This window comes from Ambystoma mexicanum, chromosome 2q (genome assembly GCF_040938575.1).
Source record: "Ambystoma mexicanum isolate Mex_15411 chromosome 2q, UKY_AmexF1_1, whole genome shotgun sequence".
In the NCBI taxonomy this organism is placed as follows: Eukaryota; Metazoa; Chordata; class Amphibia; order Caudata; family Ambystomatidae; genus Ambystoma; species Ambystoma mexicanum.
The window spans coordinates 319,431,420-319,456,710 of record NC_090924.1 but is presented as its reverse complement, the minus strand read 5'-3'; the positions used below and the strand labels follow the sequence as shown (position 1 = coordinate 319,456,710).

Here is a 25,291-nt window from a genome sequence, read left to right as displayed (position 1 = left end):
ATTTTCTCCAGTGCTTTCTGAATGTCTTTGGGCAAACCCCTTTTAAGAACAACATTTTAAATCAGAAACTGAACGGTCCCACTGGTCCCCTGTCTCCGCCCTCTAAATCTCCTGAACCTTAATATTGTCTTGCGCACGGTTCTCGTCATCTCCCATGGTATATTGCATGACAGATTGCAGATCTGGCGTGTTGGGGTATGTTCGCTGGAGCGTCTCTCACATCTGCGCTCTTATGTTATTAAAAGGCGCACCATCATGTGCGTCATCATCTGGTTTCACTCCAGGGTATCCAGCCTTAACCCACAAATCTCCAGCTGCGTCCCCCACTATGCGAGAAGCTAACTTTTCATGTCCCCCACACCTAAGGGAATCTCTGCTTCTCTCTGTTTTTCGAAAGAATAGATCCACTTCCTGGCCCCGGAAGTAAGGGGCGGGAGCAGCTTAATCAAATTATTCGTATCCATTTGCACCCAGGGTACATAGTGCATCCTCCCTATGCCTCTGTGCAACAATGGCATCTGTGTACCTGTGTTTTTTCCTTCTTTCCGTCTGCCACCTCCCTTTTTCCTTGGTACTGCCACTCGGCCAAACCTGTTTCTTAACCGCGGTCCCCACAAACTTTCTACCTGCAGTGTCATCTCCGGCGTCTGCTCATTACCTTCCTCATCCTCAAACTCATCTATAGTGTCCCATTCATCTTCCCTTTAGTTCCCTGTTCGCACCTCTGTCCGACCTTACAGTTTTGAACCCCATACTTCTGGCTGGACTATCGACGCCTCCCTCCTTCTCTATATGCACATCCTTCATCAGCGAGCTGCCTAGACTGAACAAAATATCTCCTGCTCTCCATTCGTCTAACACATTCCTCGTCTTCCCTCCTCTGTCCTGTGCTGCCCTTAATTGAGCTAATTCCACCTGTGTCGCCTAGGGAGCTGGGGCTGTCGCCAGGGTGGGCACATATGTCGGGTTGGTATACCCTGTGGCTGGGTGAGTGGTAAGCGGTTATAGCCCTGTGTGTGTGGGCCCAACCCCATTCCCCTGGGTTGTCATGGACATCACTTCTAGGGCGGCTCCTTCAGCGCTCTGAGTCCCAACCTCATCCTCATCCTCCCCATCTTCAACCAGTCTCCATAGTTCCAAAATCTCTTTTCTGCTTTGGAGTTGTTTACCTTTATATTTAGCAGCTAGGAACATGCTCATGTGGTCCAATATCCCTCTTCTATAGGTGCCTTGCTCTGGCCAGGAGCGAGGCATCCCCTTCTTGTCTCTACCACCCTTGTCTGTGATATTTTTCAATCTTGTTCCTATACAATGGAAATGTACTACACATGCATTCTAGTGTATCCCTCCCATTCTCGCAAGTTCCACATCCCCAAAAAGCCCACCTTCTGCAAATATGCACTGTGAACACTTTCATTATACAATGTCTCTACCAGTCTACTGTCCCCGCCTTCCCACCGCCGCCTGTGAGTACCTCCCTCTTACCCCCCTTTCCGCACGCACACCCACGCTACTACACCACACATTCTCAAATCAACCTTTCACCATTGGCCCACCTCTGGCCTCTGCCTTGTGCACAAAAAATCAACAGGCTAATATAACAAGCTAAAACAATAACCACTACTTCCACCGAGCCCACTGACTATGCAGAGCTCCTACTGTTTTCTTTTTACCTCCTTGTTACACAGCAAATGGCGCCATCATCTTCCCTTACTTGGGAAGGTTTCCTACACTCCTGTTTTTTCCTCCTTAAAATCATCCTAAATATCCCACACCTTGCTTTCACCCATGCACGTCACACTCACCCACTCTCGCTACTGTTCGTTGTTATCCCTCGCACAGGGGTGTACTCATATCTACGTGTTCACCCAAGCTCCTCCATCACGGGTCCCAATAACGTCCTGCACTCTCCCAGGAGCCGCGCGCCTCTCCAAAGGGCAGACAGGAATTCAGTAAAAATGGCTCCTGCACACCTGGGAGGGTTGCACACTTAGGCCTAGTCACTGCAGGTGAGCACAGCCCCTTCAGAGAAACGGCCTAAAAGCCTCGGTCATCTCAGGGGTCGCTAGCATCACGTCAGGGTCACCAAATGTAGGAAAGCCCCCTAAAAGCACACAACAGAAAAAATACAACCCACTAAGGAAAAAGGCCCCATACACCTCTTGCAAGGATAATTATTTCCATAAAAAAGGAAAGGCGCCAGCAAAGAACTCTGCTGCCGCAGAATGTTCTGGCAACTTCGGCATTTGCAGTACATTATAACAGTACACAGCATCATAGGTGATATCATTACATACAGTAGAAACCCGCGCTGATGATTGGTAAAACCCTACACATAGGGCACCTGCTCGATAGGGGATGCCAGGCCATTGGTCTCCGTCTGATCTGTCAAATCTTCTTCGACGTGGGCGATGTTGCAGTTGGCATTGGTCAGCCGATGGTCAAGTAACAATTATATTACTAACTAGAAAAACACATCTATCTCTGTGTAACAGGGCACATGGCACAAAGCAGACAGGGGCCCGGGGTGAAAGCCGATGCATACTAACACACACATTTCACTTGCTCCCAGAGTGGGCGGCATTCCTCCAAGGTCTCCAACCTTGTTCTGGACTATAATTTCATCCCACCGTGCACCTCGCAGCACAAATCATGTGACCTAGGAGTGAAGTCGGGAGTGTGTAGCTTTCTGATCTTCTGATCGATCCGGGGTCCAACAGGTTTATGGCCAGTGGTTTGGGGGTTATATGGTACACTGGAATTCAGGGCGCCTAAATTATTCCATCATTGTTCAGCTTAAGGACCAATGTCGCTAGTGGGCTATGACTATAGCCATTTTGGAATTGCAATGAAACATCAATGTTGCTACATACCTACAAACCTTTTAAAACTCCAGGGAGAACTGTGTGCCGTAGAAAGATCAAAAGATATTTTAATATCTCTGTGCCAGAAAAATGCGAGCTGACTGATCTTACCCTTCTACATTGGAACATGTAGCCCGATCTCCCAGAATTCCTGGTGTCTCTGCTGGCGGGATGTCCTCTTCATCTGATGAGCCAGCACTGGAAGACTCCTCATCACTGTCTGCCAGGAGGACAACTCGGGGAAGCCGGACTCTGTGGGAGAAGATATTCCATGGGAAAATTAAAACATAATCACTTAGTCAAAGTCAAATCAGGCCCACCAATCACCTCGGCCTCTGGACCATAAGTAGATTTAATGATTAAAGATCATGATATGCAAGGACTCAACTGTTAAGACAATTGGCACACACATCAAGAAGGCACAGTGGCTGTCCCGCCATACATTTTTTTTAATACAACATTTTTTTATTGTTTTTCTACACATAAAGAAAACATAGATCTCACGCAGCGAGGTAAAGGTAATACCCGTTTCCCACTCATCAACAAATTCACACCGTGTACCCATTTCAATGAAGCCTCTTAGCACTACTAATTACATTTGTTACGCCAGTAGTATATGATTTTCGATCTCTGTGCATGTCCTTGGATGTTAGCCCGATTCCTGACGGAGGCTACCTCTCAGTGTGCGTCCTCCCACTTTTGCCAAATTTTTGGGCCTTTCTCAGGACAGCCCCTGGCTGTGTAGACTCTCTTTTCCATTGCAATACAAATGTCCACATCCGTGGTCCACTGCTCATAGCTTGGTGCCGTTTCAGAGCCCCAGAGTTGCGCTATATTTCTCTTGATTAACGCAGTGGTTGTGGATAAGAGCAGTTTTTCGTAGCATGACAGTTCAACCTCACCTTCTATCCCCAACAGTAACAGTTTTGCATTTCTATGGATCGTTTTGCCCAATACCCTTGAGAGATCATTGCAGCACTGCTGCCAGTACTGTTAGATTATGGTACAGTCCCATAGTATGTGATAATATGAGCCCTCTTCTCGTTTGCATCTCAAACAGGCTGAAGAGGTGATCTTGCCCCATTTGAATAGTGCTACCCTCGGGTAATATATTCTATGCAATATTTTTAGTTGGATTAATCTTAGCCTGGAGGAGATCGCCGTTTCTCTGGGGAACATCAGGGCAGTTACCCATTCATCCGGGAGTATGCCACCCACGTCCCCCTCCCACTTGGCTTTCAGGCTCGACAGCTCCCCGGTGGCAAAGGATGTTATGGCACTGTACATGATGGATGTAACTTTGTTTTTAATCATGTCCGGAAATAGGTTACGTTCTAAAGGGGTCTAATCAGGCATGTCAATCATTTCAGGGAGATGGGTCTGTAGTGCATGCTTGAGTTGTGTGTAGTGATACTGTTCATTTATTGGCAGTGCAAAGGTAGTGATTAGGTCTGCAAATGCTATTATTTCGTTCCCTTTCACTACGTCGCCAATTTTGGTAATGCCCAATTGGGTCCAAGAGTGCCATTTTGGTAGTTTATTCACTTCCGGGAGTAGTTTGTTATTCCACAACGGTTGAGCTGGGGTCAACTTTTTGTCCCAGCCTAAGTATTTGTGGGTGTCTGTCCATGTTAGGGATATGTGCGACATCATGGACGGGGCAGCAGATCGGTCTTTTTTCTGGTAGAGGTATCTTATTACGGATCTTTCATATTGGTTGGGATCTTGTTCTCTGTTGTGCGGTAATGTTGTGTTCTCATGGAGTCTATCGTTCACTATTGCCATTTGACTAGCCCAGTAGTAGGTTTGCAATCGGGGCAGTCCAATTCCACCTTCCCATACAGATCTTTGTAGTGTGGCTAATGCTAAGCGAGGGTGACCTCCATTCCATAGCAGTTTTCTGAGCGTCTGATCTATTTTATGGAATTCGCTGGGCGCTATAGGTAGTGGCGCGTTTTGAAGTATGTAGAGGAAACGGGGGAGCGCCATCATCTTAAAGAGTGCGGCTCTGCCTAGTAGTGTTAGTGGTAGGGACATCCAGTGACGGACGTCTTCCTTGAATCTCGTCATTATTGGGTACAGGTTCTTGGGCACATAGTTTGTTGGGTTATTCGTAATTTGGATGCCTAGGTATCTGAATTGCTCCTTTTCCACACAGTATGGACACTCGTCTGACACCGCGCTATCTATTTGCTTCAGTGGGAATAGTATGGATTTAGTCCAGTTGACGCGAAGGCCGCTAAACGTGCCGTATTTTATTAGTAATCGCGTCACTATGGGGCAGGATTCGCGTGGGTCTTTCAGATATACTAACAGTAGTCTGACCATCTGAAGCCACTCCATGTTTGTGTAGATCTTAATAAAATTGCTAATGGCTCAATTGCTATTGCAAAGATTAGGGAGGATAGAGGGCAACCCTGTCTCGTGCCCTTGCCTAGTTGAAAAGGATTGGAAACGTACCCGTTTACCTTTGTAACTGCTTCGGGGCGTTTGTATAGCAGTTTGACCCAACTCATAAAGTACGGTCCTATGCCCATGCGTTGCATAATAGCCCATATTGCCTCCCAGTAGATAGAGTCGAACGCCTTCTCGAAGTCTAAGGCAAGTAAAGCCAGGGGGTCCTGTATCTCAGGTAGTTTCTCCAGTGCTGTGTGTAGCCTATATATGTTTTGTCTAGTGGATCTCTGTGGCATGAATCCACACTGGTCTGGATGTATTAATAATAATAATAATAATAATAATAATAATAATTAGGCTTTTATATAGCGCTACAAACCCTCAGGTATCTGAGCGCTGCTTATTATTACCCACGGTGTGTGGTGCTCATTTATCGACCTCGGAAGGATGAAAGGCTGAGTTTGGCCCCGCCGGGATTCGAACCTGCGTTAACAGGCTCTGCACGGGTGTCAAAGCGGGCGCTCTACTCGCTGTGCCACTTGACCGGCTATAGTGTGTGTATGACTTGTTGCAGGCGGTTGGCTAGCGCCTTTGCCAATATTTTGACCTCGCAGTTTATGAGAGAGATGGGCCTGTAGGAGCTACATTTATCGGTTGGTTTATCTGCTTTGGACAGGACTATTATTGTGGCTTTCCTTAAGTCTGGAAGGAGACAGCCCTGTGAGTGTTGTAGCAAACGAAGTAAGTGTGGGGAGATTACATTTGCACCTATTTTTTTCCATGTTTCAATGGGGAGGCCGTTCGGACCTGGGGTCTTTCCCGGGTCTTGCCCGATTGGAGTTCTGACATGGCTTGGGTTAGCTCTTCCTCTGTGATTACCTGTTCTAGTAGACTGTTCTGTGTTTAGAGTGGGGAGAGTAATCTCCTCCAGGATGTCCATTACGGGTGGTGAGGTTGGTGCTTTGTATGACTCAGCGTAGTATTTTTCAAAACCTTCCGCTATATCTAAGTCTGTCACTAATGGTTCTGAGTCTTCTGTTGTCAGTTGCCTGACCTGGCTGAGACCCAGGTCTCTGCGTTCCAGCAATGCCAGCATCTTCCCAGCTTTGTCCCCTGTTTCATATCTTTGCCCCCATCGCAGTATGTGCCTGCTTTTCATTGTCATTGTCTAGGGCTATGTGTTGAAGTTGTGACTGCGCTAGTTGTAGTGCGCGATGCGTTTCCGAATTGTCATGGCTTAGGTGATTAGCCTCTGCTTTTTGCACTTTCGCTTCGGCATCGCGTATTGCTTCTAATTATTTTTTCTTATGGGCTGTGGTCCAGGCTATTATTTCCCCTCTGAGCACCGTCTTGAATGCCTCCCATAGCGTTACCGGGCTATCCACTGAGTCAGTATTCATCTCAAAATATTCTTCAGTGGTCTTTTGGACGTGTTCAACTAGCTCTGGGAAGCCTAGGTAGTAGCTGTTCAATCGCCAGCTGGGTGGGGGGATCGACCTGCTGGTGTTAAGTGTTATTATAAGTGGGGAATGATCCGATTTACCTCTGGGGAGAAATTGTGCCTCACGTGCTTCATGCATGTTATTTAGTGGCAACAGAAAATAGTCCAGCCTAGACAGCGAGACGTGTGCACCAGAGTGGTATGAGTATTCCCTTGTGACAGGGTGCAGCATTCTCCATAAGTCTTGCAGCCCCAATGCGCTAGTGAATGTGGCAAATTTTGTGCGTATGTTCGGGTTTCTGTATCTTATATGCGTTCTATCAAGGTCCACGTTCATTACCTCATTAAAGTCTCCCCCAATCAACTTAAGGTCTGTAAGATTATTCATAATTAGAGGCGTAATGTCATTGGTCAGGGGGGTTAGTAGATTAGGAGGTGCATACACCGCCAGCATAGTCACAGAACGTTCCCAGAGTGTACCTGTCGTGAGCACAAACCTCCCTCCCGTGTCTTGCGTAATGGATGCGGACACAAAGGGAAGTCTTTTGTGTACTAGGATTGGTACCGTGACCCCATGGTAAAACGAGCGTGGAACGCTAGTCTGTAATTGGTGCGTCTAAAGAATGAGCAATTGGTACCGGCTAGATGTGTCTCTGTAAGGAATGCCACATCCGGGGAGTGTCTATTCAGTGTTTGCAATACTAGACGTCTTTTAATACAATTGCCGAGCCCATTTACATTCCATGTCATCACTCGGATTGTCCTGTTTTTGTTCACGTTAGTGACTCCCGCCATTTGACACGTGTATAGATGACATCTGTGCGCGTCGGGCCCCTGAGAGTATTGTGGGGTTTCATACTATAATAACCCTAACTATAATACTATAATAGCCCTAACTCTACTGGCGCCAAACAACTATATCGCCAGTTTAACTTAGTGTGAACTGTTTACACCTTCCTCTCGATTTACTGTTCTTTAGCAAGTCTGGTGTCTCGAGTCTCAAGTCTTAAATTGAGGGCGTGGCTTTGGCCGTTACAATGAGTACTTCAGTGCCTCGCGGGCCGCATGCCGCACTTATGTCGAGGTGGCATGATAGCCCATTAATTGGGCCGCGACGGAGTAGTACTTCTTGTTAGTGTCACTGTTTCAGCCCATTTCTCTTGTTGTGGTGGTTCCTGCATCGGAGGTTGTGGAGCTGGGCGTCTTCTGTCTAGTGGCTCACGCCGGTTCCTGTTTCTGCTTCTGTTGCTTGCTAGTCTCCAGTCGCCTTCAATGTGTTTCTCGGCCCAGTTCCACGCTTCTTTTGGGTCAGTGAAGTGTACCGTTGTCCCACCGTGATAAATCTTGATCTGGGCCGGAAATAGCAAGCCGTATTTCACGTGTAGGGTCTGGAGTTGTCTTTTGAGCTGATCGAAAGACTGCCTGGCTTTCTGAACCTCCCTTGTGTAGTCAGGGAAGAATGTCACTCTGGACCCATTGAAGGTCAGTGTGCCTTTGGCCCGTGCCGTCTGGAGTAACGCATCTCTATCTCTATAATTCAACAGTTTTGCAACTATGGTGCGTGGAGGTGCTCCAGGTATCGGCCTTCTAGTGGGCACACGATGCACGCGTTCAATTGAGAAGAATTTCGAGAATGTCTGGGGCTCAAACATATCGGTTATCCATTGTTCAAGGAACAGTTCCATGGAAGGGCCTTCTGTTTTTTCCGGTACGCCCAGGATGCAAACGTTATTTCGTCTTGATCTACCTTCACTGTCTTCTGCTCTCTCTTCCAGTGTTTTCAGACGTGCCACAACCCCAGCCATCCTTTGTTCCATAGTGCGCAGCCCATCCTCAGTCCCAGAGATCCGCTGTTCCGCTTCCCCTGTGCGGGAGGACAGTTTCTGTAAATCATGGCGAAGGAGCGAAACGTCTGTGCTGATGCTATCCATTTTTTGTTCCATGGAGGTTCTGGAGTTTGTTATTGCAGCCATGATGTCCTTCAGGGATATGTTATTCTCTGTTTCTAACATGGTGTCTGATTGCTCATGTTCCAATTGGGTGCTCGCCGTGGTCGTGGTGAATTGGTCCATTTTGCTTTGACTTGTCAATTTTCTTGTTTTATCCTTCCCCATAGCAGCTGGCATGGTCTGTAATGTTAATTGGTGGACAGTTTGTTGCGGATTCCGCCTGTTTATCCGAGGCGGGTTGCGGGGGCGACTACTATCCTGGGTAGTGTGAGTGTGAGCGTGACCGCTATGGGAGCGGCTGCTCCGCTGTAGAACTTTTTTCCGTGGCCTAGGTTTAATCTGCCGGATACCGTGTTAGGTTTGATGTATAGCTTGTTTTAGCTTTCAGGGGGCTTGTGTCATGTCCTCTGGAGTGCTCACAGATCTTTACCCGCACAATATGGGTAGTGTTTTGTTTCCTGGTCCTCTTTGCTTTCCTGCGTGAAGGCGGGTGCACCGTATCGTCCCTATGCACTGTAGCAAAGAGCCAGAAGCCGGGTTTGGTGACACCTTGGGACCACGCAACGTTCCACACCACACCTTCCCAGCACGTCTTTGGGGGAACTGTATCAGCGTTCCCACACAGCTAGGATTTGCTGCAGGTCCGCCGCAAAACTGTGTCTCCGTGCACTACTATGTTCTGATCGCTTTGCCCAGTGTTCCTTATTTTGTTGAGATTTGGTCGCTTCTGCTATGCTCGGTGGGAAGGTGGTGGTAAATCAAGCGAGTGTGCTTCCATTGGGGCCACAACAACGACTCCTCTTGGGCAGTAGGGGGGATGAAGATGCAGGTTACTTGGGGTCCGTTGAAGTCAGCCCGCGCTCACCCTTGTTGAGGATGAAAGATATCTTTGCGCCTCAATATGACATATCCGTTTCACTATGATGGGGCCACTGGAAGATTCCCTGTAGTGAGCCCACAGGCGGCGAGGGGGGAGCGTGTAAGTGTGTTGCCTGCTCTCCCGCCCCCCCTTTGTCCCGCCATACATTGAATGCTGTTCCACAATAGCCTTCATGCCCCGGTCTCTGCTACTCTCATGAGTCTACAGGAATGGTAAGATATATATGGTCAATAGTACTCTTTAAATAATGCAATATTTGTCCCCACAAATATAGCACAGAACAGGGTTAAAAATATCAATCCACAAGCTACTAACCAGGCATAAAGAGTCCCCCTGCCTCTCCACATGCAGACAGCACACCATTTCATACTCCATAAAAAGCCACTATCACTCATAAAGGGCTAGTAGTAAGTACAAATTCTAAAGCCTGGCATAGAGTGAAAAATATCAGCCCATTAATTAAAGGCATGGATATGCATAGTGCCATAAGTAATTTGCTCCTTCTTTAGAGTAAGGGGTAGTGACCCCTGGAGAGCTGGACCCCGGACCGCAAAGCTCCTGCTGCCCGTTAATTGCAGGATAGGCCTACGTTGCCTGAAAAGGTGTGAATTCTGATGATACTGACACTCCCTTTTTGTCGGATATATTGCCCACGTCCAGACCCTAATATTTTTCATCAGTTAATAGTGATCTAACATTAGAATCATTAGAATGCAAAACCAGAAATGACTCTGTTGCTGTGTGATTAATCAATGTTCGTCAACATCAGTTAGTATGGATGGTCTCTTTGCCCAAGCATTTCAGGGGCCCTGTTTCATATTCAGTCTTCAGACTATGTAAGAGGGACGAACAAGACTGAGGGTCAAAAATGCCCCACATATAAATACACATTATGAGAGCAATGCCCCAGTTCAGACTGCCACCCTCCAACAATGCATTCCCCAATGAGCCCACCAGCATGATATTACCATCCTACCACGACTCACTATAGCAGCAGGTCCCACCAGCACTAAAATACATTACAACAACTCTGCCCCAGTCACGCCAACACTGGGCAGCCATTTTGTCCGCATTGCTAATGCTCTTTCGCACATGCAGTAGCTTGCCCAATCCTCTTGCCGTTGGAATGAATGCATTTGCTACATCCAGCTAACTGCTCTGACGGTGACGCACCGGGAATTTGGTGATAAATCCGCTCATGAAAAGTCCACTGGGACGACTGTAGTGTACTGCCCCCCACAACATGAATGCTCACCCTTGCATGGTGGTCAAGAAAGGTTCAAATCACACCAATGACAGGTTGTTGCAGCACCCCACTTGAGATTCTACAACATGGATTTGTGGACAGCTGAAGACCCATGTGATATTGATTGATGTTGCCCCGATATACAGGGACTTAAAACTCCTGTGCCACCAGCTGGGAATGGGGCTAGAAAACAACAGTTCACTCTCATGGTTAAGGCTAGTCCTTTGGGCGTAGAACAGTCAATATGCTAAGCAATCTGAGAATGGGGAAAGGCCTACTTCTTTAGCCTCTGACTATCCACTTGTGGTCCTCACATGCATTGATCATCAAATGGGGTCTGGCTCAGATGCAGACTGAAATGTTCCTTTTGTGTGTGCTAGAGGTAAGACATAAGATCCTCTCTTCAATGACATGCAGTCAGCTTACTTCCATTGAACATAAGGCTGGTTCCAGTTTGAGAGTGTTAGCCTGCATGGCACCTTGTTTGTGGCTCTACGGAGTGGAATGTGGCCCGCCAACATGGGAAGAATGATCACATCTGAGTGTCAGTAAAATTAAAGGAAGTTGGACCTTCAGGCCATGCTTAAGCACTTCCTGTCAATAAGCATCTCAGCTCCACCTGCTTCCCTTCAACTTGTAATTTTCATGATAAGTACCAAAGAATAATCTCACCATTCCACCATGATGCAACTATAGCATACACACGCTCAAGCCTTACAATGCAGTTTAACACCCTCCGCCATTTCAAAACATACTCTGTCATTGGACATACACTTGGCTCTAGAGCACATTGCAGGCTCCAGCTCTGTCAGAGGACCTCGCAGTGAGTTAGAACATCATGGGTTGAGGAACTTGCTCAATAAATGGAGCCTGCTGTCCGGTTAGTTCAGATGGGCTCTTTTGCACCTCATTATGGAGCTCATGGGAAACTGCTCTATGACAGAGCAATGAAAAGGCAGAAATTAGAATTGCAAGAGACAAACAACCAAGTGAAGCAGGCATAAATCCAGTAACATGGCCCGTAGGAGTCAAAAACACAGAGAGGGCAACATCAATTACTCAAGAGCAGAAGTGGCCAGGACTGAAATACACAGGCCCCTTTCAAAAGAAAATGTCCTCAATAGGACAATGTGCATGCAGAAGAAGAGAGAGGGCCTTCACACAGATGGCAGCCACTATGCCAGCTAGCATACCAGTGACCCTATGCAGTCACCACAACAATGGCTCAGCTGATATAGTCTAAGTAACATCAAGGGATGTCTAGGCCCAGTCCTACCATGCACTCCTAGCTCAGTCAGTTGATAATAGACAAGGAACGAGTAGCAGGAATGGGGAGGAGAGAGGAAAAGAAGTGTGATGGTAGAAAGCAACAGCAAAATGAAACAAACCAAAATCCTAGCAAAACCGTGCCACAAGGAAGAAATTCTGCGAAGGAATCTCTCCTCGCAGGCAATCCGCCCGCAGGGCAAAACCGCAGACACGTGCATAAATGTTAAAGTTATGTCTCTGCATTTCTGTGCATAGGTTCAGGAACTTCGAAGCACGTTGTTCCACTGCCCAAAACAGAGGGAAGATGAGCTTAGCAAGGGGACTAGAACCCCGCTATCAACCCATTCTAACCAGGCCCATGGCAGTCGCCACACATGCCAGGTATCTGCGTGCGACCGTGGACACTGTATCCCTGATGAATTACCCTACACAACTCCACAGCTGCACCCCTTCACAACTCCAGACCTGAGACACAACAACTGCCACCACCGCTGCAACCAACCACAGCCGCTACCATGACAGAGACTCTCCTTTGTGAAACTCATCCACCCAAGCGGTAGTTTCACTTGATTAAGGGCGTTCATATATGCCTGTGTTATCTTCCATGAGGGAGGGGATCTCTAAAAGAAGTACCACATGATTTGTTCACTGTTCATGTCACTTAATTCTATCTTAGGTAGTCACCCACATGAAGGACAGCAAGTGGCGGAGTCCTTCTGTTCTCACCAATTGAATTAGTACAGGTACACACTACACAGAACTGTGCCAATTTTAGGACTTCCTAATTTCATCTCCTCACTCCTACCACGTTTTCCTCATTAGTCTTTATTACTCCTACGTCATCCTCCTCGGATCTCATTTCTCCTCTTAAATAATTTTCTTCACTCATTGTACACTATACAGTTTAAGATGTTATCATTCATCCTACTCATACCTCATCCTTATTCATTACCACTCCTTCTAACTCCAAATTTCTCCTCTGCAGTCACCAATTGTCCTCCTCACACCTCACACCTTATCAATCCTCCTCACAGTGTAGGCACAGTCTGTCATCACCGCCCTTCAACTCGCGCATCATTTGTCACTACTCATCTTTAGTTCTCATCCCTCCTCCTTAATCATTAATCCTTCCCCTCATTCATCATTTATCTTCCTCTCACCTCATTCCATAATGCTACTCTTCACAACACATGCATTAGTCATTACCCCTGCTCTTTAGTTTGCATTCCTTATCTGTTATCATTCGTTACTCCTCAGTCATCAATTGTCTCCCTCACATCTCATACCAAAAGGCGTATGTTCAGCCTTCATGCATCAGTCATTACTCCTCCTCATTAGTTCTCATTCGTTCTTATCTGTTATCATTCCTTACTCCTCAGTCATTCATTGTCACCCTCACACTTCATAACATAATGCTCCTCTCACAACTCATGCATCAGTCATTACTCCTCCTCCACAGTTTGCAATATACTTCCTCATTCATTATTCTCCTCCATAGCCATCATCCCACTTCCTGAGTCATATCTTAATTCCCCTCTCACTACTCCTCTATAGTTCTCATTCATCATCCTCATTCATCATTATTCCTCCCCCAGTGCTTCAATTAAGCCCTTGTGGACATTTTCAATTCCAGTAAAAGCAGAAAAACGGCGAAAAAAATTGGACCAATTAAGTAAAAAAAACTCCATAGATTGTACAGAGTCTAGATACAGAAGGGTTCTTAAACATGCTAGTGGTATTTACACTTTTCCTGACTTCCTGCCGGTATCCCTACCCCCACGCCACATAGCAGGATTGGTATGTTTACAAATCCAAATGCTACTCTGCCTCCTGCTTGCTTTCCCATCTCCAAACACAGAAGGAAGCAGAATTCAGTATTTAATCTGACAAATTAATGCTATGTGTTTTGTCATGGACGTTGACACCCAACATGTTTATTATATAGGTATTCGCCTCCCCCTCCCCCGCAAAATGGACCGACTTCCACATTGAGACTTGCAATTGCATGACTTCCTCTCTTAAAGGTTAGCTGAAGCACTACCTCTTCCTTCCTTCTTTGTTTCCATTTCTCTAACACATTTCTCATGCATCACTTCTCAGCTTCAGTGCCTTGAGGCCTGCCTGCTCCTTCATTTCCATTTCTCTAACACATTTCTCATGCCCCACCACTGCTTCAACTAAAGCCCTGCCTCCTTGTTCGTTTCCATTTCTCTCACCCATTTAGCGTCGCTTCTCAGATTCACTTGGTTTGCCCCTCAGTCTTCAGTTTTCGTCACTTATCGGCACTTCTATTCCTCCTTCTCTTTTCCAGTTTGCTACACATTCCGTGGCGCTGATTGGTTAACTGTGCCCAATTAACAGCATTGCCTTCTCATTGGAATTTGTTATTAAACAAATGTGAGGAGAGCTGAGCCTGCAGGAAAGGCAGGGACACCCTTTGAGTTGAAAGGGGTCCGAGGCCGTTTATTTATTTATTTATTTATTTTATTTGTTGATAGCACCCAGATCTGGAGGTATCACAGCGCTAGATCAGGTAGGGAAGTTCATTTTGGATACAGGGTGGGGGGGTGGGGAGAGTAGGGCGTTCCATAGAGTAGGAGCGAGAATGGTGAAGCTCTATCCGCCTGCTCTTTTTTATTGAATCTGGGGGTGGCTAGTGAGGTCAAGGAGGAGGATTGCAAGTTGCGTGTGTTGAACTTAATCATGACGCAATGGATGAGATATGGGGGTGCAGTATTGTGGAGGCAGCGATGGGTGATGGATAGGATTTTAACTCGATGCACGCTTTAATTGGTAGCCAGTGCGCTTTGCGTCTCTCTAGGGATATGCGATGAGAACATTTAAGGCTCCACACAGCTCTGAGGGCATTGTTTTGGACCAGTTGTAGTTTGTTGACGTTTTTAGACAAGGTTCCTGCAAGGATGGCATTGCAGTAATCTAGTTTGCTTCCAATAAAGGTCCTCGTTAGGGTAAGACAGTTTTCAGTGGAGAGGAATTTCCTGGATAAGTTAATACGTTTGTTCGAGTAGGCAGCAGATGAAGCTGCTGCGTTGACATGTTTCTGCATGTTTAGATCTTAGTCAAGATAAACTCCCAGTGTTTTAACATGGGTGGATACAGGGATGATGTTCCCGTCGATGCAGAATGAGGAGAAGGCAGGGTTCAGGTGTTTGAGGCGGTGCAAAGAACCGTCAATGAGGAGTACTGTTTTATCGTCAAGGGATAAATGGTGTGTGGCCATCCATGTCAGGATGATGCTGTAAGTGTGATCGATATTAGCTGTGTCGAGATTGTGGTTGCTGGAGAGTTTGAGTAGGACCAGCGTGTCTTCGGCTAAATTGGTGTAGGGGATGTTGAGGCTGTCTAGATGATCGAAGAGTGGCTTAGTGTACATATTGTACAGTGTGGGTGAGAGGCATGAAACCTGTGGAACTCCATAGGAGATGGGGCTGTCGTCTGCAGCTTTAGCTTCAGCTCCAGCGAAGACCATGGAGGATTGTCCAGTGAGAAAGGACTTGATCCAGTTAGCTGCTTCAGGGGAAAGATTGAAAGTTGCTGTGTGGTGGTGGCATAGAATGTTGTGGTCCACAAGATCAAAGGCTGCTGAGATGTCAAATAGGAGGAGGATGGCTAGCTAGTTGAGAAGGGCAGATTCTGTGCTGTGTCTGGGTCTGAACCCAGATTGGCACGAGCCAAGTAGATTGTGGGTTTCTAGATGGTTTTGGAGTAGGCAGTGCGGTTGAGAATTTTTAGGAAATTGGACTCTGTCATGATGGTGCGATAGTTTGTCGGCAGGGTGGGGTCGAGAGAGGGTTAGGCGGTGCAGTGGATAAGAGGGTTTTTCAGGAGCGGTGTGACCCAATCTTCTTTAGGTTAGGGACTACGTGGGAATTGAAGTATGCATTGGAGAATTTAGCAATGGATGGAGTGAATGGTTCAGAGCACAACTTGATGAGGTGGGCAGGGCAGATGTCACCTGTGCAATTGGATTGCTTGAGATGTTGGATGATGGAGACCACGTCAGACAGGGAGATGGGGTGAAGTGAAAGGGAGGGGTTGTGCGAGCAGTGGCAGTGGTGAGTGCAGGAATGTCTGAGTCTGTGTTGGGGAGCAGGGATTACTTGAATGTAGTTTTGTCCATCAGTTTGTTCGTTTTGTTGGCTAGGGCTGATTGTATAAGGGAACACCAGGCTTTGTCTTTCGGGAAGCTAGTGATCGGGGAGGTGATGATTCAAGCTCCTTGAGGATTTTAAAGAGGTCTCTTGAGTTGGAGCTAGTGTCAGACTGAATCTCCTCCTCCCCTAACTCCTCCTCACCTGTCTATTCAGGTACTTCTTCCAACCTGGCTGCACCCTTCTTCTTCTTGATCTTTACTCCTTCACCTGGTTTCTTCTCTTTTTTTAATGTATATAGGGACACGCTCCCTCGGTGGCCTCTGTGATCTGAAATAACTGCAGACCCGGGGGATACCCGAGGAGCACGCCCTAAAGCGGGGAAAAAGCCAACAGGCAAAAAACCCCAATCTGAATTCAGTTCGTCTTTGGAAAGGAGTCCTGCTGCTTGAAGATGGTCTGGATTGACGATTCCCACTGCTGCGGAACATGGAAGACGTGTGGAGGAAAACCGGCAACTTGTTCTAATTGTTCCTCCGGTAAGGGAGACAGGAAGGAATTAAGACCTTAAGTGTTAGTGCAGTCTCAGAGTCTTCCGGGTAGAACCACAAACAGGAAATTAAGAATAGAGAAATCCCAACGGAACGAAGGTGAGACGTTCCGATCAGGATAACAGGTAAACAGCACAGAAAAGGAAAGGGAGTTATTAGGAAAAAACAGGTAAGTACAGATCAAAGAAACGAACAAACTGTGAAGGCGTACATTAATGCCAAACGCTTAGGCTGAGAGAAGTAGCCGAGATAGACATACACACGGAAGACGCGTAGTTGCTAGAAAGTAACGCGTCGTGACTGAAAGTACAGTAAGAAGGATCCCGGTCACCTTACCTGAAAACCTAGAGGCACCGCGAGTGTAAGGATAGCGGAAAGGCGAACTAAGGCTAGAAAAAAGATGGGAAAAGGGGGATACGCTGAGAGGCTAGTCGCTATGAGAGACTGGCAGCGCACGTAACGTGAAACGATACAACACGCAGAGTACTGGTCTGGTTTGCATGTTATAGGTTCCGTCAGCCATTTTGAAATAAACTAGACCGTCGACTTGGAACCGGCAGCCATGTTAGTAGTACTTAGTACTTCCAATGGTGAACAAATCTCCAGGGCTGGTGCATGACAGCTAGCTTTGTTGATTCTGGTGTTGTAGATGCTGGCTTTGGTAGTGAGGATTGCTGTTTTGTATGAGTTGGCGATGGTGAAGAAGTCTTCTTTGTTGGAGGGGGTAGGGTTTTTTCTCCAGAGATGTTCTTTGGCGCGTTTAAGTTTGGGGAGGGATGTTAATTCCTCCGTGAACCAGTTGTGGTTGTTGCTTTTCTTACGTGCAGAGGTTTTAAGGGGAGCGTGCTGGTCTAAAGCACCGAGGAGAGCAGAGTTATAGGCCACAAGAATGACTTTGGAGTTGGTACTGTCAGGTTGCGTCTTGAGGGAGGCGAGTGAGGGACAGATGGTTGGCTCTAGTAATTTCTTGGTTAGTTTGTGGGTATGTCTGGCTTTGATAGGTGGGAGGATGACCATTTTAGGGGTGGTGGTGGATGCGAGGGACATGGTGAAGCGGATCATGGAGTGATCTGACCATGGTACAGGGAAAATGGAGGTAATCTGGACGGGTGCGTAGATGGACAGGATCCAGTCAAGGATCCGGCCTTCATTGTGCTTGGGAGAGGAAACAGCTTGGGAAAAGTTCATCTCATGGCGAGCTGAGGTGAGGGCTATGGGCTTCTGGTCTGAGGGGGTCCTTGAAACCTAGGTTGAAGTCACCTAGGCGAAGAAATTTGGTTTTGGGTTTGAGGAATGGCGCAATGAGAAGGGGAATGTCAGTGTCAGGAGAACTGCTGTTTGTGTGGCAGTAAAGCAGTAGGATGTTGATGGTGGATTGCAGGTTAGATTCGATTTTGGCTAGCAGACGTTTGTAGCCAGGTAGCAGTGGGAGCAGGGAGGCTCTGATAGGGAGGGTGGATTTGGAGATGATGGCAACTCCTTTGCCTAGGTTACCATCTCTATCGGCTCTCAGGATAGAATAGCCAGTAGGTATGGTGAGGGAGAGGGATGGGTCCGCTTCCTCGTGAAACCAGGTTTTTGTTATGGCCAGTAGGTCAAGGTCATTGTCTAATATGAGGTCGTCTATATCGGGCCATGGGTGCAGATAGAGTGTGCGTTGATGAGGGCGCAGGTGAGGTGTTCCGGCCTGGTGGAGGTGGTAGGAGAGGTGGTAGGTGATTCAGGGGTGGGTTTGGGTAGGGTGACTGTAGGGAGAGGTTGCTGGTGGATTTGGGCGTATGGGTAAGGTGTCAGAGGTGTTTCTTTTTTATGGGGTTAGGGTGGCCAGTCAGTCTGGATCCAAGTCTGAGTAGATGTGTTGTGCCCAATCAGGGTGCCATGTGCATATGCTTTGAGGGGTTGGAGAGACCAGTTATTCTAGAGCAGAGTCTATGTAGTTGGGATGCACCCAGGCCGGGTGTCACATGAGCATGGGATAGGACATTGGTCAGGGGTGGAGCATGGGGTTTGGCGTGCACAGATTTGGGGTTATGTGCTGTGGCAGTGCTGTGGAGGCGGGGGAATTAGGTGGGGGAGCAATATGGGTTGTGGGTGGTGTAGGAGTGGCCGGGGATGGGCAAGGCTGTCTTTGTGATGTCGGTGATGTCGGTAGTCCAGTTTAGGGGTAGGCTTGTTTGCAGAGGGCTCAGAGGAAACTGTCTGATGTGTAGCTACTAGGCATTTCTGGAGCGTTGGTGTACAGATCCAATCTAGGGCGGGTGGGAAGGGTGAGGGTGGTGGGAAGATCAGGGGTTAGCTAAGTGGCGTGATACATGGAGCATTTGTGCTGCGGACAGTGGTGCCCGCTGGGATGGGCTGACTAGCGTGATGGGGTTCGTTTGCAGTGTAGGTCAGTTTGGTATCAGGGATGGGGTTAATAATTCATTCAAGGCAGCAGGAAAATTAAATGCAGTAGCGCAGGGTTGGGGGGCCTGAAATACATTCATACAAGTAGGATACATTACGTTGGTGGTGGACCCAGAGGCCAATAGGGCATTATTATGGGCAGCAGGCAGGTCAAATGCAGTGGTACAGGGCCAGGGAGCCGGAGATACATGCATACAGTCATTAGCAGGATGATTTACATTGTTGCCGGGCCTGGGGCCCATAATACAGACTTGCAGGCATGGTGCGGGTCAGTTGTACATATAAAGCTGTTTGGCTTATGGTGTCAGTCAGCAAGTGATGGAAAAGCACAATGTGATTTTCTACCTGTGTCGTAGGGCTCAGTGGGGTGCATGGCAGCATTGGGCTTCGGTAGGGTAGTAACCTTAGGGGATTGCGTGCCGGCATTGCTAGCAGTAGAGTTCGGGAGTGAGTCTAGCGGCGACCTGGGCGGACTCTGACATTCGTAAGCCGAAGACCAGGAGCGGGCGTTGACACTCGAGTACATCTTAGTGGAACTCCGAAGCTGGTCAAGCAAAGGACACATGGTGATTGGGCATGTGAGTGTAGCTCGGTGGAGGAGACAACAGGGTGGTCGCCAGGAATTGCAAGTGACGAGGGCGGGTTAAGAGGATATCACATGATGAAATACCAACAGGGAGTTGGACCAAGGGGTTACAAGGCTTCATAGAGGAGCAGTTGCGCCTCTTACCTGGATGATACTGTAGGCTCTGTGCTGTGCACTGTGGCAAGAGATGTTGGCTTATGTACACCATTGGTTCGTAGTGGGTCTCGTGGACAGCGATGCAATAGGCAGCCAGAGTCAGAAAAGGAAAGAAAGCGGCCTTAGCCACAGGCCTTTGTTCAGTGCCCGCCTTCGCCTCCCGGCTCATCCAGGATGGATGGCCCCCAGCAACGGCCGCGGTGTTGGCAGTTAGCAGTCTTATGACACAGCAACCTTTGCCTTTCTTTCAGGATTTTAAACTGTTGCACTTTGAAGCGTGCCTCTTACAAGCTGAATCTGTTGGAGGCTGTCAGGGCGTCGCCTCGTGCCTCAGTGGTACCCTTTTTCTCTACAATAGACCCTTCTGAGAAAGAAGGACTTATTACAAGACTGCTAGCAAGCAGGGAGCTGAAAAACGAAGCATCTTTTTCAGTCAACATTTAGTTTTTCAACTGCCTGCTGGCTAGATGTCTTGTGATAATTGACGGCTATTAACACCCTTGTCTCCACTATAATGTATGCGCCCCAAGGGTGGCTCAGAATTTTGTTCTACGTTCTAAGCACTGGGCCCCCAATGGTTGTGTTGAAATTAGCCACCAGGGACTCTTCAGCCGGCCCTGAGGAAAGGGGTGGGAGGAGGTATTAAAAGCTGGTATGCAAGGGGGCAGGAGACACCAATAAATCACAGACTTTATTGCTTAACATTAAGATGAAATTCCTGCACAGAGTAAAGTTATTTTCTGTGCTGTCTTGAAAATCAAATGTCCAAAACCTAAAACCTTGGTTGTTTTGCTCTCTGTTTTTTGCTTGCTTTGTCGCCCTTGTTCTCCTCACTTTTTTCAAATGAAGTCTGATTTATAAATTACTGGCACTTTTGAGGTCATGAAGACCACTGTTAAACAAGCCTTGGCAAAGCCAATAGTTTTGTCGTTTGTAGTTTATTGCATTTTACATTTAGCTTGGAGAGAAAGAATGATAAATGCCAGCACCGGGAGGAAGAAGTGACAACATGGAAGGGGGAATGATGGGCAGAACCGGGGTTTGATGGTGGCACTGTGGGGGTCTTAAAAGGTAAATGGCAACACGAAAGGGAATTAAAAAAAACAATAGAGGACAGCTAGGCCACCAACATTACGCAGGAGCATTGTATAACATTTGAAGGTAGGAGTGACATCGGAAATGTGTGGGGAAGAAGTGATGGCGTAAGGGGTAGCAGCTACAGTGCAAGGGGTAGGAGCAGCAGGGCAAGGGGGAAGGAGGTACAGCGCAAGGTAGGGAGAATTGACAGCACAAGGGGGGAAGGAGCAACAGCTCAAGTGGGGAGTTACATCTGTTGGTTGCATGTATAAATGCAGCCGCCTTTGGTCGCAGTTGTCTTGTATTGTTTTTTTGGTCTCAATGTGATTTCTTACAAGGACACCGGTATGTTGTCAGTGGTACTTTACTTATCCAATGAACTACAACCTGAAGATGTTGTCACAACTAATTTTATTGGAGAGGTGCACTACCACTGACAACATACAGATGTCCTCATTAGAAATCACAGTGAGATGTATTATGAGGTCCTCAGTGGTACTGCATCATTCCAAAAAATATAATAAAATAAACAAGAACCAGGGAAACGGGAAATCGAAATGGAAACAGGTTGCAAGCAGGAGAAAACAATTGTCAGTGGTAATGCACCTCTCCAATTATCTACAACTTATAGAGGTCCTCACAGCTTATTTTTTTGGAGAGGTGCAGTACTACTGATAACGTAAAGATGTCCTCATACGAAATAACATCAGGATTGGAGAAGTGCAATACCCCTAACAACATCCAGATGTCCTAATTTCTTATGAGGACATCTGTATGTTGTTAGTTGTACTGCTCCGCTCCAAAAAATAATCGCTTGTATGGTAACAGTATCCAGTAAGAGAAACCCACAAGTAAAACAAAGGAAACAGGAAAGTGTCCCAAATATAGCTCAACTCCCTCTGGCTGCAAAAGATCACTACAGGGCCCAGCTTTGAAAGTGACATAGACACATGACAACGTTAGTTAAACAAGGCACTATGTGGGGACATCACGTGATCGCGGGAGCGTGTTCTCGCGAGATCTCGATAGACGGGATCTCGCGAGCCCACGCTCCGCGGGAAAACGTTCCCGCTTCAGAGTTGGCGCGCTGCCAGCTAGAGCGGTCGTACAGGAGCGCTGCTCCTGATTACAGGAAAAAGTAGAGTCAACTCGAGAATCATCATCACAGCTCTTAGGGCATAACACCACAGCCACTGGAGGCTTCATGGGGGCCCTAAGAGCTTACGGCGTGCCACCGGTGAGCACAACCCCTCCACAGTGAAGTAACTGGGGAAGCACAGGACCTGGGCAGTAAACAGTGAGTAAGCGCCCTGCGCCACCGGTCCGTCTTAAGACATTCTCCCTCGTTTTCAGTCAATAAAGACTGTTGGAAATCCTACAGTGTCCTGTCATCCATTCAGGCCACAACATAACTGGCGACGAGGATACCTGCGGTTCCACGGATCCACCATGCAAGGCGCCACGCCACCCCCCGCGTTTCTCCCCTTGCCAGGGACACCGGCGATTCCGTGGATGCAATGGGAACCCCTTTTTTCCACCTACTTGGAAGCGGTGGGCGGCACGCGATATGCCCCCATCAGGAAGAGGGCGATGCTGTTGAATGCGCTAGGGGTGGAAGGTCAGCGTATCTTTGCAGGCCTTAAAGAAATACCTGCGGCCGACGAAGACGCCGATGACGACGACGTGTACAAAGAAGCCACGCGTCGCATCATGAAGAGGTTCACCAACAAGGAGAATATTGTACTGCACAGGTTGAGATTCTACACTCGCAAACAGGAAGGGAGCGAAACCGTGGATGACTACATCACCAGGATGAGAGAACTCGCTTCTCTGTGCGCCTTCGGAGAAAATGCAGAACAGGTCATCTGCGACATGCTCGTCGTCCACACCAACTCTAGGAAAGTACAGGACAAACTCATCCAGGAGAAGGAGGTCACCCTCGATAAAGCCATCCAGATTGCCAGGGCGGAGGAAGAAACCTCCAGCAGACGCAAGGAGGCGGGAAGTCACCTGCCCGTGCCCGAAATGGCGGCGCTACAATGGAGAGGTCGCAGAGACAAGCAATCCCGCGACGGCCCCAAAGACAAAAGTCCCAGGAAAAAGGAGGCACCGAAATGCTACAGATGCGCCAGCCTCAAGCACATGGCGAACGACCGCGACTGTCCCGCCAGGAATAAAGAATGCTCCAAGTGCGGACGCATTGGCCACGTGACTCCAGCATGCATGTGGCGGGAGAAAACCGTGTCCCGTGTTGACGGTGACTGCACCTCCACCGATGAGGATGAACTACAGGACAGACCCATGGTTGTCATGGTCAATGCCCCCCATGCCAGAAGAGAAAAGCCCCACTGCACCATTAAAGTGGACGGAATGGAAACGCGCGTCATGGCTGATTCGGGATCCGACCTCACCATTCTGCCCATCAACACGTACAAGGAGATGATGGGACAAGAAAGAGTGGAGATTAGATCCACCAGGCAAAAACCCACCGTGTTTGGAGGGGCAACGGTCGACCTGTTGGGCTACATCAAGGCCCGCATTGATTTCAAGGGGAGGTCTACCACCACCAAGGTGTATTTTTCTCCCAAAGGTCCAGCCGTGCTGGGGTGGGATGACCAACACAAACTCAGCATGAAACTAGATCCCAGCACTCCGGAACAGGTGCTCATGATCTCGTCAGGAGCAGCGCAAAACTATAAGGAGATCTTTCCAAACCTGTTTTCCGAGAAACCGGGAAAAGTGAAAAACTTCGTACACAAAATTCGACTGAAACTCAACGCCACTCCAGTCAAGCACAAAGTAAGGGCGGTACCTGCCACCGCAAGACCAGCCTTGGACGCTCACCTGAGGAAGATGGTCGAGGAAGGAACCATTGAAACCGTGGAATCCTCGGAGTGGCTGAGTCCGGTAGTACTAGTAAAGAAGAAGTCCAGCAACGACCTTAGGATCTGTATCGACCTGAGAAGCCTGAACTTGGAGGTGATCATGGATAGCTTCCCACTCCCCAGCATCAATGAGATCGTCCTCATGATGAAAGAGGCGGCCATTTTCTCGAAACTGGACATGCGTGATGCCTATCACCAGATTCCCCTACACAAGTCCTCCCGCCCCCTGACGGCGTTCATCACTCCTTTTGGCACCTTCCAATACACCCGCATGCCTTTCGGGTTATCGTCCGCAGCATCCGCATTCCAGAGGATGATGAACTCCCTATTGAAAGGCCTCACCAATGTCTCATTCTTCCAAGACGACATTCTGGTATACGCCAAGGACAGCGAGACCCATGACAAGGCGCTCAAGTCAGTCCTAAGCAGACTTCAGGAGGAAGGCATTCACCTACGCCATGAAAAGTGTGTCTTCGGGGTGAACAAAGTAGAGTATCTCGGGTACTGCATCTCGAGTGATGGGGTGAGTCCCAAGAGGAACCTCATGGAGGCCATTACTGAGGCGCCGGCGCCGATGTCTAAAGAGGAACTGCGCTCATTCTTAGGCCTAGCTGAGTACTATGCCAAATTCGTTCCCAGGTTCTCTGAGACCAGGTCTCCCATGAGGGAGCTTCTGAAGAAGGGGGCAGCGTACTCTTGGGGCCCAGAACAAGACGAGGCTTTCGGCGAAATCAAGAATAGGATTCTACACGCGCCGTGCCTTAAACCATACAACCCTGAATGGGACACCTACATCACCACTGACGCCAGCGCATACGGCCTAGGGGCCACCTTGACCCAAAAAAAAGGCGACACAGAGAACATTGTGGCATTTGCATCCAAGGCATTATCCTCATCCGAGAAGAATTACTCTACGGTAGAGAAAGAGATTTTGGCATGCGCTTGGGCCGTCGACTACTTCAGATCATACGTATGGGGGACAAGGTTCAAGTTGATCACCGATCACAAGCCGCTAATTCACATGCTGAGCCCGGGCGGCACCAAGACGGCCACCCCCAGACTGGCCAGGATCGCCGCGAAGCTCCAAGAGTATACCTACGAGATACAACACATTGCGGGCTGGAAGAACGCACAAGCGGACTGCATGTCCAGGCTCCTCAACCAAAGCGCCCCCGGCACCACATTCCTGGAAGACGAATGTGTCGTTGCGTCCATCGGCGACCTGAGGAACGTCGAGTACATGGAAATGAGCGAGCGCCACTGGCAGGAAGAGTTCGAGCAGGACTACGCTCTAAGGCACGTAAGCACCTGGGTTCGGAATGGATGGCCCAACGAGAGAGCGATCCCTGAAGGCCTTCGTCCCTACTGGAAGGTGAATGAGGAAATTACCGCCATGAACGGTCTCATTCTCAGAGGTGATCAAATCATCCCACCCAGCGGAATGCGTAAAGTCATACTGTGCAGAGCACACT

At 48.2% G+C, this 25,291-nt stretch overlaps 1 protein-coding gene across 2 annotated transcripts in view; it reads right to left on the bottom strand.

The window, feature by feature from the left end:
- The window catches only part of LOC138569372 (testis-expressed protein 2-like), a 436,050-nt gene that overhangs the window by 35,001 nt on the left and 375,758 nt on the right, over positions 1 to 25,291 (bottom strand). For both annotated transcript variants that reach the window (XM_069647296.1, XM_069647297.1), the window contains exon 9: positions 2,976 to 3,116. In XM_069647296.1, coding sequence (XP_069503397.1) covers positions 2,976 to 3,116 — 141 coding nt within the window. The remainder of the gene's footprint in view (positions 1 to 2,975; positions 3,117 to 25,291) is intronic.